The sequence below is a fragment of the Achroia grisella genome, unplaced genomic scaffold, assembly GCF_030625045.1.
Source record: "Achroia grisella isolate CSIRO2021 unplaced genomic scaffold, CSIRO_AGI_Agris_v1 utg402, whole genome shotgun sequence".
Lineage (NCBI taxonomy): Eukaryota > Metazoa > Arthropoda > Insecta > Lepidoptera > Pyralidae > Achroia > Achroia grisella.
This window is the reverse complement of record NW_026712841.1, coordinates 5,109,832-5,126,943: the sequence shown is the minus strand read 5'-3', so window position 1 is coordinate 5,126,943 and position 17,112 is coordinate 5,109,832. Positions and strand designations below refer to the sequence as shown.

At 35.1% G+C, this 17,112-nt stretch overlaps 3 protein-coding genes across 3 annotated transcripts; 2 read left to right on the top strand and 1 right to left on the bottom strand.

Moving 5' to 3' along the window:
* Positions 1 to 30: 30 nt before the first annotated feature.
* LOC131844300 (integrator complex subunit 4) lies at positions 31 to 10,679 on the top strand. Its single transcript, XM_059193146.1, has 16 exons — positions 31 to 217; positions 559 to 891; positions 1,691 to 1,939; positions 2,378 to 2,553; positions 2,868 to 3,060; positions 3,562 to 3,736; positions 3,977 to 4,182; positions 4,540 to 4,662; positions 4,960 to 5,095; positions 5,592 to 5,729; positions 5,987 to 6,143; positions 6,728 to 6,880; positions 7,724 to 7,956; positions 9,203 to 9,345; positions 9,755 to 9,974; positions 10,325 to 10,679. Exons 1-16 carry the CDS (start codon positions 164 to 166, stop codon positions 10,528 to 10,530), a joined length of 2,895 nt encoding a protein of 964 aa, XP_059049129.1. The 5' UTR covers positions 31 to 163; the 3' UTR covers positions 10,531 to 10,679.
* A 547-nt stretch (positions 10,680 to 11,226) lies between these two features.
* LOC131844447 (steroid receptor RNA activator 1) lies at positions 11,227 to 13,790 on the bottom strand. Its single transcript, XM_059193341.1, has 3 exons — positions 13,433 to 13,790; positions 12,947 to 13,357; positions 11,227 to 12,123 (listed from the first exon to the last, which is right to left on the bottom strand). The coding sequence occupies exons 1-3, from the start codon at positions 13,470 to 13,472 to the stop codon at positions 11,969 to 11,971; spliced, it is 606 nt and encodes a 201-aa protein (XP_059049324.1). The 5' UTR covers positions 13,473 to 13,790; the 3' UTR covers positions 11,227 to 11,968.
* Positions 13,791 to 13,949: 159 nt separating this feature from the next.
* On the top strand, positions 13,950 to 17,025 carry LOC131844623 (stromal cell-derived factor 2). The gene is made up of 4 exons (XM_059193567.1): positions 13,950 to 14,091; positions 14,291 to 14,486; positions 14,969 to 15,193; positions 16,081 to 17,025. The coding sequence occupies exons 1-4, from the start codon at positions 14,004 to 14,006 to the stop codon at positions 16,253 to 16,255; spliced, it is 684 nt and encodes a 227-aa protein (XP_059049550.1). The 5' UTR covers positions 13,950 to 14,003; the 3' UTR covers positions 16,256 to 17,025.
* Positions 17,026 to 17,112: the final 87 nt, after the last annotated feature.

The window sequence follows — 17,112 nt, the reverse complement described above, 5'->3', positions numbered from 1 at the left end:
ACCAACAATCTCTCTAAATTAAGAATCTGTGTTTTATCTACTCGACTGTTATTCACCGTGAGGTTATTTATATCGGCTGTTTATTATGTTTTGCTATCAAAACGTCTAAAGTATTGAAGAAACTACTCCAATTCTCAAGATATAATTATATAGTAATAGCAAAATGGCTGCTCTTTTAAAAAAGCGTGCCTTAGCTGAATACAATAAATCATTTCAGGTATAGTTTTAACAATATATGTCCTATGATACAATATATGTTATAATGTTGTATTTTACAATACCATTCCATAAACTGTTATCCATTTGCCTTACCTACTTTGCTGAATCAGTCACACACTCAGGTTTAAAAAAAGCTGTACTTTAGTCATTTCTTCAGTACCGTCTGCTCTGTCACTTGACCACAATTCTGTTGTTGTATCTACCCTAATGTTCCCATGTCTTCCTATTTGAAAGTGAAATAAATAAAATCTGTAATTAGAGACGGATTTACATGCTAATCTTTACAGGTCATCAGGGTCATCTGATAATGAGCATAAATTAAATTCTATTCTATTCTAGGATGGTCCTCCATCAAAAAAGTTACATTTGGTCAAAAAGCCATTGATAGGTAGTTCAGCTGCTGCATTTGTCGGACTTCTGGAGAAGTGCAAGTCAAGTGATGAAGCTTTACAGTTGCTGCTACGCATTTCCGACTGCCTCCAATTCCAAGAATCAGATGTTGAGGAAGCTATCAAGAAGTTGTCTGAGCATTTTCAATCAGAAGAAGAGTCTGTAGTCAGAGTAAAGATATTGTGGTTGTTCTGTGACATTGGTTTGGAATGCCCCGGTGCTAATTTAAACAATCTGATTGATGAAACAATACATTTGATTAAGAATGAGACATCTCACAAGGTTAGTGTAATTATTTTTAGCAATTATTATTAACTAGCTTTTACCTACAGCTTCACTCACATTGAATCCATTAAATAAAATATTTATTTTTTTAGTAAAAGTATCCTTTGTTGTTTCTAATACCTCCCAGAACACGTCTACAAAATTTCATGATGATTGGTTCAGTAGCTTTTGTGTGAAAACATAACAAATATCCCTATATATATCCCTACTTTCACATTTATAATATTAGTAAGGATTTACAGTTAAATAATTTGATATATGACAAATTAATAGTAAAAAAAGTAACAATCTGACTTTAGTTTGAGACCAAAGGTTCATTTGTGTGAGACCAAATACAGGTTAATTACATAGATGTTAATAAATCTATAGAATGTAGTTGTACCTTTTGTATTGTGTAGTAAAAAAATCTATTATTATGGGGCATCCACATTTAATTATTAATTGATAACATAATCAATTACACATTTGCTGTATTTTTTTTATTGTTGCCTCAGCTATTGTTTCATACCATCTTTGCTTCATTATTTTCTAAACATTTGTACATGAGCCAATTCTAAATGATCTGCATCACATAGCAACTCAATATGACCTATACAAAGTACAAAACATTCCAAAAAAGCAAAGTGGAAAATATATAAAAAAACTTAAACCATTTACAAACTCTCCTGTCAATTTCACAATCAGTGAATTTAGTATTGATTTAGTTTACATCAATGATTGATCAATTTAGTATAGTACACTATATTATTTGCAATTTGGAAGAAATACATGTATTTTTATAATAAATTTGTTTAAGGTGATTGCTCAAGGCATAGCAACATTATTAAAACTTGGTAACAAGTTCCCTGATGATAAAATATTAATGACTCGGCTGGTCGGAGTTGCAAAGGACAATTTGAAAGATACAAGTCATCAGGTGAAGTGTCGGTGTTTGCAGCTCATCAGTGAACTGTATCCTATATACCCTGAGTCTGATAGGACTTTGGAGATGGTTGCTGAATCTGATGCTATTGTCAAGTTACTAGGAGACTATTCTTATGCTGAGGTTTGTTCAAGTTTTTCTTCATAAAGTCTCTTCTTTTATTTTATAATTCACTCCCTTTTAATTCTATGGAGATTCACTGTTTTACCAGAAACTTAGTAGGCAAACTTATTCATCCTTAATGTAATTTATACAAATTCAGCTGATATCTAGAAATTCTCAAAAAAATATTTTGTTGTTGGTGGTATGAAATTATTGTACAAATTAATAGTCGTTTTACTTCTTACCAAATATAGTTTATACAAAACATTTATTTGCCATGGTGGATATAACATATAGAGAAATGTATGAAATATCTTTCTAGTACCATTAAACATGTGAAATACATTGCAGTGCAAATGACCCCTAATTACTTTAACAATTTCCTGATTGTGACAGTCTAACTTATCACCACACCCTTATATATAAACATTTAATTTTAATTATATTTTTGTTATGTAGGATGCAAGGGTACGTTGTGAGGCATTCCAGTCGCTTCTAACATTGAATGACAGGGGCCAAACACTCAGTGCAAATTTATATGATCAAGTTTGTATTGCACTATCTGATGACTATGAGATAGTTAGGGAAGTGGCTTTGAAACTAGTATGGGTGCTTGGAAATAAATATCCTGAGAAGTGAGTACTTTCAAAGCTCAGAAAATGGACTTCATTTACATGAATAATTAACAAACAGTATTATATTTTTTATATTTAAAATATATTATTTTTACTAAGTTAAAATAGATGAGACTGAGGTAACCATGCAGACAACTTAGTCTGCATGGTTACCTCAGTCTCATCTATTGCTTTGTAAACTATATAGCTTGAAAAAGATATATATATATATATAAATTAAATCATTTAAAAATACATACATTAGTATTGAATTAATACAGATGTTCTTTTCAACAGTTCCTTTTAACAGAAATACATAATTAATTGCCTTTCAGCACTGTACTTCTTCAAGATGGTGAGACATCTATGCGCTTAGTTGATGACGCATTTGTCCGCATCTGTTCTGCTGTAAATGATTTGTGTATGCAAGTGCGGGCGCTTGCTTGTACCCTACTGGGTACTACGCGAGGTGTCTCCGATCGCTTTTTATTACAAACCCTCGATAAGCAGCTTATGAGTAATATGAAGGTAATATTTAAAAGATATATAAGTATTAAGCGATTTTTTTGCAAATTAAACACAAAGAAAGGTTCTCTAATATACAGTATATCAAATGCAAAAATTACTAAAATCATTGTCAAGAATTGACAGCTGTCATAGTATCATTTCCACCAAAACTTGTTTTACATACATACATATTGAAAAAATGTATTTAATCATTTCTATCAGTTATTTAGTACCCGTATGTAAGCACTGCTCATTTGGGCCTAGATGGCTACTTATGATCCTTTATTGTTTAGTAACTACTCGCCCCGGCTTCGCACGGGTATACATATAACATTTCTCTTGAATCAAATCACTCTATCTGTTCCTAAAAAGTGCACTAAAATCTGTTGAATAGTTTAAAAGATCTAAGGGAACAGACACCGGGCGCGACTTCATTTTATGCTATTTATAGATATTATTTTTAGATATGTATTTAATTTTTATATCGTATGTCATTACGAATGTTACTTGATGCGCAAACAGAAAAAGCGCACGGCACACGAGCGCGGCGCGGAGCTGGTGCGGTCGGGCGCCTGGGCGAGCGGGCGGCGCTGGGCCGACGACGCGCCCGGCGCCCTCGTGCACTCGGACCACGTGCAGCTGCTGCCCGGCGGCGCCGCCGGGGCCTTCGTGCACGGCCTCGAGGACGAGCTCATGGGTACGTCTCTGTGAGTGTAACGCTCCACCGGCGGCCGGAGGGGGCTACTGTTAGTACTGGGGCCGCGCTTGAAAATATATATTGTAAACTCTGATACGGAAAAAGTACTAAAGTTCGCTGTCTAAACCAGTCAGGGACAAAAATTGAAGGATATTCTTAAGATATTCTCCTATAAAGAACTTTGTAACTTCAATCTCGTACTGATCTTCCATAAACAGTAACATTTATTTTTCTACTCAGAGGTCCGCACCGCAGCAGTGGACGCTGTGTGCCAGCTATCAATGGAGAACTCCATATTCGCGACGACATCGCTCGACTTCCTTGTGGACATGTTCAATGACGAGATCGAGGATGTGCGCCTGCGGGCTATCGACAGCCTCACCAAGATGGCGCACCACATCGTACTCAGGGAGGACCAGCTCGAGATTATATTGAGTGCTCTGGAGGTGAACATGTATTTTAGATCAATATAATTAAAATCCATAATTTTTCATATAATATAATTGAAATGGGTAACAAGCTCATGGCACATCTTATGACAAATGTCAGCCGTCGCCTATATGCATTAACCACCACCATATCACCATTCCGGACTAAGATGTCATGCTTCTTATACAGTTAGGTTGCTGCATACTTCAACAGAAACACAACAACAACTTTCAAAGCGCGCTGCAGCTAGCTTTGATCCTCGGAGATCATTGAACGAAATTTATAGAATATTAAGGTTGTAAGAATTTTAAGGTTTTAGTATGTAATTTTGATTCTGTTTTTATGTATAATTGTAATTTATTATATACCCACAGGATTACTCTATGGACGTCAGGGAAGGACTCCACAGAATGTTAGGTTCGTGTACAGTTGCATCCAAGACTTGTCTCGAGATGTGTATTGACAAAATATTGGAAAATCTCAAGAGATATCCGCAGGTATTCCAGTTGTTTAGTATATTAATTTCTGGCATTTTTTATACTCATTGTAATGTGCGACCGACTCTGGTACTACTGTACGATAATCATATACCATCAGACAGACATATATATATTATATATAGTGGCTGACCCGCGCAACATCGTCTGCGTTTCATTTTCCACCTTTTGCAATATTTTTCATCGCAGCTCCGTCGGCCGTAGCGTAATGTTATATAGCTTAAATCTTTCTCGACAAATGGGCTGTCAACACGAAAATATTTTTTTCCGTAAGTGTAGAGATGTGTCCGTGCGTAGGACAAGCGGTCGACGTTCCGGTGCGCGCAGCGTCTGGGCAGCTCGCACGCGACGCTGGTGTTGCCGCTGGCGCCGCGCCTGCTGGCCGTGCATCCGTTCTTCGACATGCCCGAGCCGGACGTCGAGGACCCTGCCTGTATCCTTTACTAATACTACGATCTAAAACTATTATGAGACCCCTACGAATGAAACTATTGAACCGTAATGTATGATCGTTTGACTGCTAGAAATGACAATTGGTGTATAATTAAGTAGGTAATTAACAATCATTTATTGCTGCCGATGAAACAACATAAAAGAAAATACATTTAAAGGGTATTTAATTATCCAAAAAATAAGTAATCTGTCAAAAAAATTCTATTATTGTTAATTAAAAAAAAAAATTTCCACTTATATACCTATGTCAATTATTTTTGTCACTGTCTCTAAAGTCCATTTATTTAAAAAAAATATTACCTTTTAAATTTTCTCATACTTGATATGGCTCTATTGTGTGTAATGTATATAAAATTGTATATATATCTAAACGTGAAACCATTCAAAGAAGCCTATAAATTATATAAAGTATATATAGATCTCGTACCAGCCTAATGGTGTATATGAATAGTTTTCTTCACCCTCTTATGAAACAGACATGTGCGTGTTAATACTGACTTTGAACGCGGCGCAGCACTGCACTACAATGTTGCCATTATTCGAGGAGCACACCGTCAAACATTACACCTACCTGCGGGACACCATGCCGCATCTCGTGCCACATTTGCCCATTGGTAACATTCTTTATTTATGAATAATTTTATATCAAGCAATATCAAATAAAGAATTATCTTTGAAAAATATATTTGTTAATTAATTTTTAAATTTTTAGTCTGTTATATTTAATTTCATTTTTATTTGTCAACCGTATTAATGTATTTGTAATGAAGTATAATTAATGTAGTGAAACAAATTAATTGTAAGTTAATAGTGTATACCCAAGTAACCTGCAATTTATACTTCTGAAGTATATTTTAATTTGTTAATATAGGTGAAGCGCAACTAGGCGCTGAGAAAATAGAGGCTGCAATGGACGACAGCGCGGTGAGACGTTTTTTCGAATCTGTGCTGCAGCATATTGACAACACCACACTGTCAACTAACGTGCGCCTCAAGATGTTACGGTCCGCCGAGGATCAACTCAACAAGTACATATTATGATAATATATACTCCTATAGGACATAATTATTTAGTATTTTGATCTTAGGAGTCAATAGTCCAGCTTACTTAATTTTATGATAATCAGAATTCTAGATGTTAACTACATCTTTGGAATTATATGTTAAATAAATAATATTTAGTAGCGTCGTTGTCGCAAAATAAAAAATATGACTATTTAAAAGCTGAAGCAATGGGTTTCACTCTATATAGAGTTGGTAAAGACCGGTAGCATTGTTAACAAAAAAGCCAGGCATGTGCCAAACATATCCTAAGTCATATCTGACGGGTATTATATCACTTTCTAGAAGACTACTGAAGGGGTTAGATATCATTGTAGTTATTATAACTTGACACAATTTATTAAAAGTAGGTCACAATAAGCGACGTGTCCCTATAAGCCGAGTCATTATATCCGACTCAGATGCAAAAACCAAACTTGGCTGCGTAATTATTTCATACTAAGCGGTCGAGCAAAATAGATGGAGAGATTTAGGCGTCGGTCGACTCGGATCGTAGCGTGCTGCGATGTTTAAAAGAATCGGTGAGCGAGGTGTGCGTGGGTGGGTGCAGGCTGTCGGAGGTGGAGCCGCAGGTGTCGGGCGCGGCGCAGTTCACGGCGCTGTTCGCGCGCTGCGCCCGCGCGCTGCACGCCGCGCTGCACGCCGCGCCGCGCGCCGCGCCGCCGCCGCCCGCGCTCTCTCAACTGCACAAGGACTGTCTACGGTGAGCACACACGCGGTACACGCACGCGTCTCTTTATATTTTCATAACTAGCTGTTCTCGCGACTTCGTCCGCCTGGAATTTAGCTTTATTTTTCTAAAATAAAAGCAGCCTAAGTTACTCCTTATTACATCAGCCACATGCCAAGAAAACTCCCGGCAAAATCGGTTCAGCCATTTCAGAGATTAACTGGAACAAATAGACAGACAAAAATTGAAAAAAAGGTTAATTTTGTGTATGTACCTTATTTATATTCATATGCAGGTAGTAAAAAACTATTATTTCAATTTTACAAACAGACACTCCAATTTTTTTTTATATGTATAGATTAAATCAATATAGTCGTTCGATATCTACGCGTACAGCGGCCCAGATGAGTGACTAAATACGGATAATAGACTCCAATTTATATTACATAAGTTGTTAGGACTGTTACGAATCCGTACTTCATATCTGGTAATTGTACAGATGTTTTACATTTTTAGATATACTTGATGATAGTCCCAATGTTCAATCTATTCGACATGCAAATAAATTTTAATCAATACTTATATTAATGAATGCCAGCTTATATAAACATGATTATTATAATATTAACAGTAACAATTTATATAATGTCATCCATTTGCACATAAAATAATCTTCCAATGATTAAAAATAGTTATCAATCAACCAATTTATTATAGATATTTATGCAGCATGTATAACTGTGATTATATGGTAATATAATCCTAGTGTAGTCCTATCTGCGTATCGTATTTATGCGTATTTAATGAAAGTTAATTATATTATTTAGATTTCCATTCTGCGAGTACTTCTCTATAAGAGTTTATTGTATGAAACAGGCTTCAGCATCAATTCAGCGGCGTGACAGAGCAGGAGAACGCGTGCGTGTGGCAGCTGGCGCTGCGCGTGTGTGCGGCGCGGCTGCACGCGGCCGCCACCGCCGCCCCCGCGCCCCCCGCGCCCGCCGCCCCGCCCGCGCCCGCCGCCGCCGGCCCCGCGCCCGCCGCCCTCTCCGCCGCCGCCGCCCTCACGCACCACGCGGAGCTCCTCGACCGGATGCTAGCCTCTGCAGGTAACCTTGTCCACACTTATTGTTAGGTCATTAACCCCGGTTGAGGATTGTAAACACGTTGGCGACTCGCCTGACAGAAAGCGTTAACCGACGCTGATGAACCACAGATTTTGTCGAATTTAGAGTGTCCTCTCGTCTCTATTTTCGTTTGTTAACATTGAAGGCCGGCAGCTGCCTAGAGTATTAGAATAGTTTTAAAAAATCACATAAATGAACGAACGTCACGGACATGTCGTGGTCACGTGACGCCTGTATTATATATACGTCATGCGTTGACATTTCTGAAGATTAAAGTGTCATACATGCATATTTTACTATGTTATTTTACTACCATACATTACGAGTATATTACTCACCCCTATAACGGCTTATATTAGAAAGTTGTTTAACGCAGCATTTGATAAGAACGAGTCGACCTTGTACGGAATGCAGTAGGCTGATGATGATGAGTTGACTTTATACAGTCTACCACAATTAAACTGTATATAGTATTACATTTAATTGGGGGAAATGAATTGTTAGTAATAAGGACTGATGGTTCCATAGCTAGCAATGTAACATGTCAGGTTGATCTGGAAACCATCATAATAAATTCCTGGTGAATTTGTCACGTTAGACTAACTGACCTTACCCATGTTCATCTTATCGTCCTCCACTGGTGACCCACCAGCATTAACCGTTAGCGCAGACGATTGTACCATTCCATTATCATTGTATAATTTCGTGATGATAGCAGTCGTGCAGACTGTTGTTAAGGCCCTGGTAATGTGAAAAATTATAGGAGGCTTGTGTGTTCCTGTATTCACATCAAAATACCGTTACAAGAGAAAGAAAAGTGTTACAGTGTTACAGAATTAAAAATTATCTAAATAAAATATAGGGGTTTCCAACAGTTATTCATTTTTTAAAAATACGTTTAATACACATAAGTGTTGTAAAGTTAGGTTACTTGTAATGGGAAGTTTCTGAAATGATACGTTGATGCAGCAATACTTGATATTATTCCACGCTTGGTCGTCGCGGTTGTCTCGAACAGTAAAAAGGCCGTTATCTCCTTGTTTCCTTCCCTTTAATATCTATTGGTGGCGGCATGATAGTGACGCCACAAGTATCACGTGACTGATTATGGTTCTAAATTTGAAATGTAAGTAACAAGTCACTGGGTGTTGTTTATATATTGAAGGTAACACTTGCATACTAGTTTAATGATACAAACAGTTTTGAGTGTTGTATTGTTGCGATACAGGCGTGGAGCCGGACCCGTTCACGATAGCAGTGTTCCAGCAGCTGTCGATGAGCGCCGACAACAAGCCGGCGGCCCTCGCGCGCGCTCTCATGCCGCTACTGCTCGCAGCGCCGCTGCCATTAATACCCAGGCCCAGTCTTAAGGTACGATGCGTGTGCAATTCTACTTTATTGTCTACATCAGTGTTTCCCAACGTGGGGCCCACGTCACACAGTGGGACAATTCGAAAATGCATTACGATGAAATGCACACGATCCTTTCGCTCCGGGCCATTAAATGTAATACTATTTCGATGCAAAATTAACTAAATAATTGTTTTATCACTAAATTAAAAAAATAACTTAATGTAGACAACAACCATTTTAATAAATAAAATCAATAAAACATTTCCATCCCTTATTTTTAAAAATATTAATACTCTGCACTCCTACTCTATATATAAACTGTGTGAGAAAATTCATACTCCTCCGTTCGTGCAATTTTCTTAAAAAGGGCTACGTAAGTTTTTGCTTCACGTGTTAATATAATGAAAAATGATAATTATGTTGGTAGATCCGTATGTGTACCGCGACGATAATTGAGCCGGCGAGCGACAACGACACCGTGCTGCGGTTCAGTGCCGGGCTAGTGACCAGCGTGGCGCTCGAAGCGGAGGTGGTGCGAGTGCGCGAGCCGGGCGCACTGCGCGTACGAGTCGCATACCCCGACCGTCGCCACCACGCGCTGGTGCCGCCGCGCGACCACCTGCGGCCGCTCGACCATCTCGACCACAGTACGTACTACACACGCACAGTGTACGGCCCGCCCACCCCGACCACAATACGTACTGCACACGCACAGTGTACGGCCCGCCCACTCCCACTTTGATCCTTAATATCAATTTTTTATGACTTGGTATTACAAATTTTCACCATTCTACAACCGACCCCTAATTTTTGTAGCGATATTAGTATTTTCCTTTATAAGGCAAACTTTGTTTTGCCATATAAATGAAAGTACTAATATCGCTAAAAAATAATCATATGATTATTGATTATATATTGCCAATATATTTGGCTAAAGTCAAAAAACGGCTTAGGATATTTTGTATCTACATGTTATATCTAATGTTGTACTATACAGACGACGACGGCACCCATAACGTGCGCCTGCTGACCAAGGTGTTGATCTCGCACGGCGTGTGGACGGACCCGTGCGGCGTGGACATCACGGTGTGTCTCGCAGTCGACGACGCCGTCGGCAGTGCCCGCGACCAAGCTCCGCTCGTAGAACTCAGCCGCCCCGTGCGAGTCACCGTCGCACCCAAAATGATCAAACGCGGCATATAATACAACTACCTGTGTCTGTTTCGCCCGCGTGAAATTTGTAGATATATAAGCTATATTATTTTAAAGCTACAATAAAATCCATTCAGTATTTTTGGCGTGAGAGTAACAAACAGCCATACTTACATCCACACTCACAAATTTTCACGCTTAGAATATTAGTAAGATATGACAACGAGCCAAGAGTACAAGAAAAACAAGTAGTATTGAGAACATCACTACGCAGTGTAATTTGGGGAAGATCTGTTTTTATTTATAGGGTTTAGGCTATTACTCTATGTTCTATGTTCACCTATTGATGATAAATTTATTAAAATGTTAACCGGTATTATAATATTATCACCACTGCCGGCAGTGGACCGTAAATGTATTGTTCTATGACACGATAGGGTTTTATTTCTCTTACGACATTCCAAGATCGAAAAGGAAATAGGTATAATGTCACCAGACTACCTTATTGACAAACATATTTTATATATATCTACCGAAACCACATTGTACCTAGTACCAAGAAGGAAATTAAGTAGTTATCATTTATAAATAACTAGCTCATTGGGACTAGAGAGACAAAATAGTCTTGCTTGTTCCGTCTCGAATTTAATGGTGAAAGTCCAAATCAACTAACAATACAGCAACTAGTGTTTATGTAAATTTATTTTCAATTTAAATCAGTTTTGTATCAATATTTGTGTGTATTTGTCAGTTATTTTACAATGTTTTACGATAAAGAGAATTAACTTGGTATGATAAGACTTGACTTCAAGACCAATATTATTACTGTAATTTTGATATCAGCTAATAGATGAGAATTTATTCTTAACATATAAATAATAATCTCGAACTTTCAAATATGTAATAAAAAATAAATAAAGTTGTACAGTAATATCATATCACTTTTATTATAAATTCTCCATATTTTTTACAATATAATTACAAGTTTTTACGTAACACTTTTTGTATTATGTAAAGCTTAATGACTTAATTATTGAATAATATAGTACTATATTAAGAATCACATATATTTTGCTTAATATTAGGTGAATTACTCAATTCATTGCACACCATAAGAAGTATGTGTTTAGCCCTTTGCCAATTTATTATTGAATATAATACTGTATTTTTATTTTAGTAGCATTGAGATTTAAAGGGTTGAATCAAAAGCTAATTAGAATCCAAGTTGAGAAGGAATCGTTACAGAGATAAAACACATATACCTAAAACTAACAAATATGTTGACTTTTTAATTAACTAATACACATTTAACACAGTTATTTACATTGATTAGGTACATATATTATAATGACTCAATAAATACAAGTTTTGTTTAATATTCATTAATTATCTGATATTAGGTATCATTACTCAGCCAGTATATGTATAGTAAATTCTATGGAAATGGGCTTTCTCAATAAACAAATATAATAAATATGTAGTATGGATGTTAATCCTTGTCTATTGCCAATAGTTCACAGCGAGCTATAGAGCTATGGATTAATTGTTTAACTCCTGGCATCCAGCTGCCAACTGCACTCACATGGTCGACCATCAGGGCCCGATGTATCTCATCTGCTTTTTGGGGTTCATCATTCTTCAAAGCTGTAAATAATAGATATATGTCCAGTACTCTTTATGCAATAACTGAAATTTTAATTAAGATTAAAAATGTAAATAAATCTTAGTATCAATATGACATTGGCAGGGATGGGAGACATTTTTAAGGCAGTTTATATATCAACTTGATATTAAAATCCAATAGGAGATACTGACTGTGCAACAAAGAGGTTTTTTTGTGTATACATATAAATAATATAATTATTTATTAATAATAAAAAATTAACTAATCTACCTAACAAGAACATATTAATATTGATTAATTTTATAACATCTAATGTGACAACATCAGAAAATCTATTTGGAAGCGACTAGAAAGTAACTTCATAGTAGCTTCATAGACTATGGGCTACATGACTATATTATTTTATGATACAGAGATATAACTATATCTTCTGTTGTCTGTACATGGATGTTATATTTGGAAAAACTATTATTAGGTGACTAACAGTAATAGAACTGAAAACAATATACTTATAATTTTAGTCTATAAATAATAAACTGATTCCATCAATTTACAGAAGTATGTGTTTATAAAACCTGTGTAGTATGTCTTGCTAAATATGTACTCAATGAGTTGACATTAGAGTGATTTGGACAGATATAATTTATACAAAATGAACTTGCCCCTATCATCTGGTGAAGCTATAAAGGCCAGCTGTGGCCTACAGCATTATAGTAGTAAAAAAAAAAAAACAAGATACTTTAGACATGAATTCACACAGGCAATTCTACTAATATACAATTAGATTATGTAAAATATTCAAGAAACCTACTGTAATTTTTTTACAAACCATCTGTTACTTACCATATGCTAAATTTCTTATATGCAAATGTATACTTTTATTCAATTTCCCACTTTTCCACATTTCCTCCATAATGCATATTCTTCTTTTAATGTCATTTGCTTTATTTTCCAATTCACTACTAGTATCTAACAATGTTAAGAGAATGTCTTTCACCTCTATGAGGGCACTTCCACTATCAATATTAATATCCTGATCAAGTTCAGGTTTAGAAGTGATGTGTACTGGTGCAGGTGACAAGCCACCTGGTATAGGGGGCAGGTTGACTGGTGGAGGTGGCGCAGGGCTCGCGCCTGTGCTCGATAAAGGAAAAGGGACTCTCTTGTTCAGGAAGTTGCGAGGCCTATTCGGCGTAGTCTGCTGGGCATTGTATGAAAATTTCGGGGGATCGTTCCAGCCAGGGTCGAAAGATACTGAAATATAATATAAGAAATTAGAACTTGTTGGAACATTTCTAAATATTTAAATGTATCAATAAAAATACATACCTTTCCCATTTTCACTTGAAGTTCTATTAATGTTATCCATTATCAAATGTGGTAATAATTAAATACTAGGTAAGATAAAGGTTAATTAAAGACTCATTTATTCTTTCATTTAGTGTAGATATAATAGAATTAGTAAATAATACGAATTTAAGGGTGATGTTTATTTTTATATAAAATTTTAATGAATGAAAAGTGAATGGCCACGAAAGAGTAGAACGATTGATTTTTTTTCTTTTAGGAAAGGCAATGGTATTTTACCCATACAGTCATGTCTAATTCATCTAATTGTCATGTATGATATAATGCTGGGGTTCCTAAACTTTAATGATAAAAGAACACCAACTAAATATATTTTACTTTATGGAATACGATATCAAATGATTACAAATCTACAGTAACATTCCTTAATATAATGAGTAATGGAGTAATGAATCGGTCACATAGTGACAATGACATTGATATAACGAATTGTTAACGTCAATGTGTCAGTCTAATTAATAATTATTTCTCGATCTTGTATTTTCTCTTTCGTTTGTCGTTTATAAAATAACTCGGCAAGTCATAGCTCGCAATGGATTTTACTCGTATTTTTTGTCTGTTTCCCAGTATATTGTTAATATCGCTTTTTTACACATTATTTTTAATAGACAAATCTCAAGGTATTATATTTTCATACATCTTTCATTATTTAGTAGTAAAATTAACTTGATTTATATATTAGCGGTGTTCGAGTTCTGATAGAATTACGTGGCCCTACTTTATGGGTGGATTAGCACGATAAAATATTTAAATTAACTATACTTTTGATATTTGTGAATAAAAGTGCTTTTTAATTTATTTCTTATTCTATATAATTAGGTTCAAAAGCCGATTATGTGACATGTGGTACGATATTGAAACTGATGAACACAGACCTACGACTTCGGCTGCATTCTCATGATGTTAAGTACGGCTCGGGTTCAGGCCAGCAGTCCGTCACTGCTGTGGATCTGACCGACGACCATAATAGTCACTGGCAAATCAAGGCAGCTTCAGGAGAATCATGTAAACGAGGGTGAATATCTTAATTTATTATATAAAACATCTGCAAAGAATAATCCCCTAGGGATAAACAAGTATACTGCCACTATATGAGACTGGTAATATATTTAAGTAATATAAAATTATGAGACTTATTAAACTTATGTTTATAGACAAGTGACAATTTTTTTTATAATTCATTTTGCTTAAATTTAATTGCTTTGTATTAAATTAAGATACTAGTAATAATAATGAATCAGGAATAATTAATACAATGTAGTTAAATAAAATTATTTTATTCAGTAGTTGGTTCTAAATACATCTATTATTTTAGGTATAAAGGTTTTGTGCAATAATAAAAAAACATTATATAATCCCTTAAAACTTAATACACACCTACTGTTAAATGGAATATTAAATATCAAGATCACAGTTTCATATTCTATTAAGGGAAATAAAACTTAAAAATATTTTAATGATCATGGTTATGAATTATCAGCTATTTATTTTTTCCAGGGCACCAATCAAATGCAACTCAGTGATTCGACTGCAACACATAGGTACTAAGAAAAATCTTCACTCACACCATTTCTCATCACCACTCTCGTCTAATCAGGAAGTGTCATGTTATGGTGATGACGATGGAGAAGGTGATAGTGGTGACAACTGGACTGTTGTTTGTAATAATGATTTCTGGAGACGAGACTCTCCAGTGAAATTGAAGCATGTTGATACATCATCGTAAGTTTTTTTATGTATTTAGAATTGTGGCAGACAAACTTACGGCCCACCTTGTTAGTAAGCAGCAACTGTCACCTATATGCATGAACAATACTACCGACATGAGGGGACAAAGATGTTATTGCCTCTAATACTGTTTTTTCAATGCATACTCTACCCCCTACAACTGACACAGCTTAGAAAGAAATCTGCTTAGTGACTAAAATAGGTGTAATTGACTTTGACATGATATGCATATCCTTTCCACTCCGTATAATATACTCTACAATCCCAATATATATATAAAATGATATATTTAGTATAGTATCTTTTATATGTATATTTTAATATGTAGATTTATTAACCATATCTTAATAAATATATTAACTGTACATTTTAATATTCTATTTACATATTTAGTACTCTTGCACTACCATTATCCGCTAAATACATCCATTGTCACAGTGTAAGGTTGTCTAGAAGAGATATCTTTCAGACATAAACCCACCCTTGCTCAGATTTTTTTTATAAATACACTGTTTTTTATTATCTGTATAAGTGCAATATATATATATATATATATATAATACCCATACATTTTTGAGAGATTGAGATGTTTTCCTAGGGTAAAATATATGTGATCATTATTCTAAATTAGCTGTGCCTCAAAGTTACCCGTGACTTCAACTGCTAATTTAAAAGTGATGGTAAACATCCACATTGCTACACCTACCTATTTTGTACAAAATGTATAAGACAATTATTTCAAGTAATAAAGCTCATAAAATGTTTACTGTCATTAATTTATCAATAGTGTAATCAACTTCTTTCTTTTATTTATATCTATAGATTGTTATTTATTTATTTATTATTTGCTTAAGTATTGATCATTATAATGTTGTTTACAGATTTTTAGCGGGTTCTGGTCGTACATTTGGGCGCCCGATAAGTGGACAAGGCGAAATTGTGGGAATCTCGTCTCAATATGGAGCTTACACAGATTGGCAAGCAAAAGAAGGCTTATTTGTTCATCCCAGTGATCCTCTACCACATCAACAACATGCTATACATTCAGAGTTATAATATGTAGTGTGGATTAGATAATTGTATTTTATTTAGTTTGTAATTTTCATAATTTGTGATACCATTATATAATAAGGATTAGACTTGAATGAACTTACATGTCTAATGATTTTATCTTGTATGGCCAGAGTTTCATTTTTAAATACAGACTATGTCACGAATGTTCTTTTTTTTACTTTTGTTTTGTTACTGTAATTTGAAGATTTTTATTATTAAGAATATCGATAGTGGGATTAATTTATAATTTCTAATTACTCACTACTTGACACTGAGGTGTGTAAATAAAATAATTATACAAAAACCATGTTCTAATTTTGTATGTTTTAAAACTAAGAAAAAATTGCTCATATTGTGTAATTATGGTAATTTTAAGTTATTTACATTCATAATACATTTATGTATAATGGAATGTATATATGAAAATACTTGCCAGTATCAGTACGATGGCAGAAAAACAAAAAATCGCTACAATTGGATTTGAGGAATTGTTCCATATTTCTGAACATGAATATTGAAGGTGATTCGGGGAATCAGCATTGGTAGATGTTCGAGTGTAATAAATGGCAACCGGCATTACCCGCTCCAGCTTTGGACTTGAGATCTCAGTAACTTATAATTAGTGAATGAAGTTCGATAATTTATGATTATTGAATTATGTCTACTACCAAGATATGGTACGAGGTGAGTGCAAATGATACAAATGACAAATGAGATATTCCTTGAATGGCGATTGTAATTCTTTCTTAACATATCTAGTATTCTGGTACTATATTGATTATTCAATATATGCATATTCATTTTTCACTATTAAATTATAAAAAAAGAATAGAAATAGACATTAATATAAAAATGCGGTT

What these genes read in the sequence shown, in the direction of transcription:
- LOC131844300 (XM_059193146.1), top strand. Translation starts at nt 164, where the DNA reads ATGGCTGCTCTTTTAAAAAAGCGTGCCTTAGCTGAATACAATAAATCA. An exon ending in CGTGCCACATTTGCCCATTG is followed by an intron (nt 5,730 to 5,986) that starts GTAACATTCTTT and finishes TTGTTAATATAG; the next exon opens with GTGAAGCGCAACTAGGCGCT. An exon ending in CCGGATGCTAGCCTCTGCAG is followed by an intron (nt 7,957 to 9,202) that starts GTAACCTTGTCC and finishes GTTGCGATACAG; the next exon opens with GCGTGGAGCCGGACCCGTTC.
- LOC131844447 (XM_059193341.1), bottom strand. Translation starts at nt 13,472, where the DNA reads ATGGATAACATTAATAGAACTTCAAGTGAAAATGGGAAAG. An exon ending in TTCAAGTGAAAATGGGAAAG is followed by an intron (nt 13,358 to 13,432) that starts GTATGTATTTTT and finishes ATTATATTTCAG; the next exon opens with TATCTTTCGACCCTGGCTGG. An exon ending in TATAAGAAATTTAGCATATG is followed by an intron (nt 12,124 to 12,946) that starts GTAAGTAACAGA and finishes TATTATTTACAG; the next exon opens with CTTTGAAGAATGATGAACCC.
- LOC131844623 (XM_059193567.1), top strand. Translation starts at nt 14,004, where the DNA reads ATGGATTTTACTCGTATTTTTTGTCTGTTTCCCAGTATATTGTTAATA. An exon ending in GGAGAATCATGTAAACGAGG is followed by an intron (nt 14,487 to 14,968) that starts GTGAATATCTTA and finishes TATTTTTTCCAG; the next exon opens with GGCACCAATCAAATGCAACT. An exon ending in AAGCATGTTGATACATCATC is followed by an intron (nt 15,194 to 16,080) that starts GTAAGTTTTTTT and finishes TGTTGTTTACAG; the next exon opens with ATTTTTAGCGGGTTCTGGTC.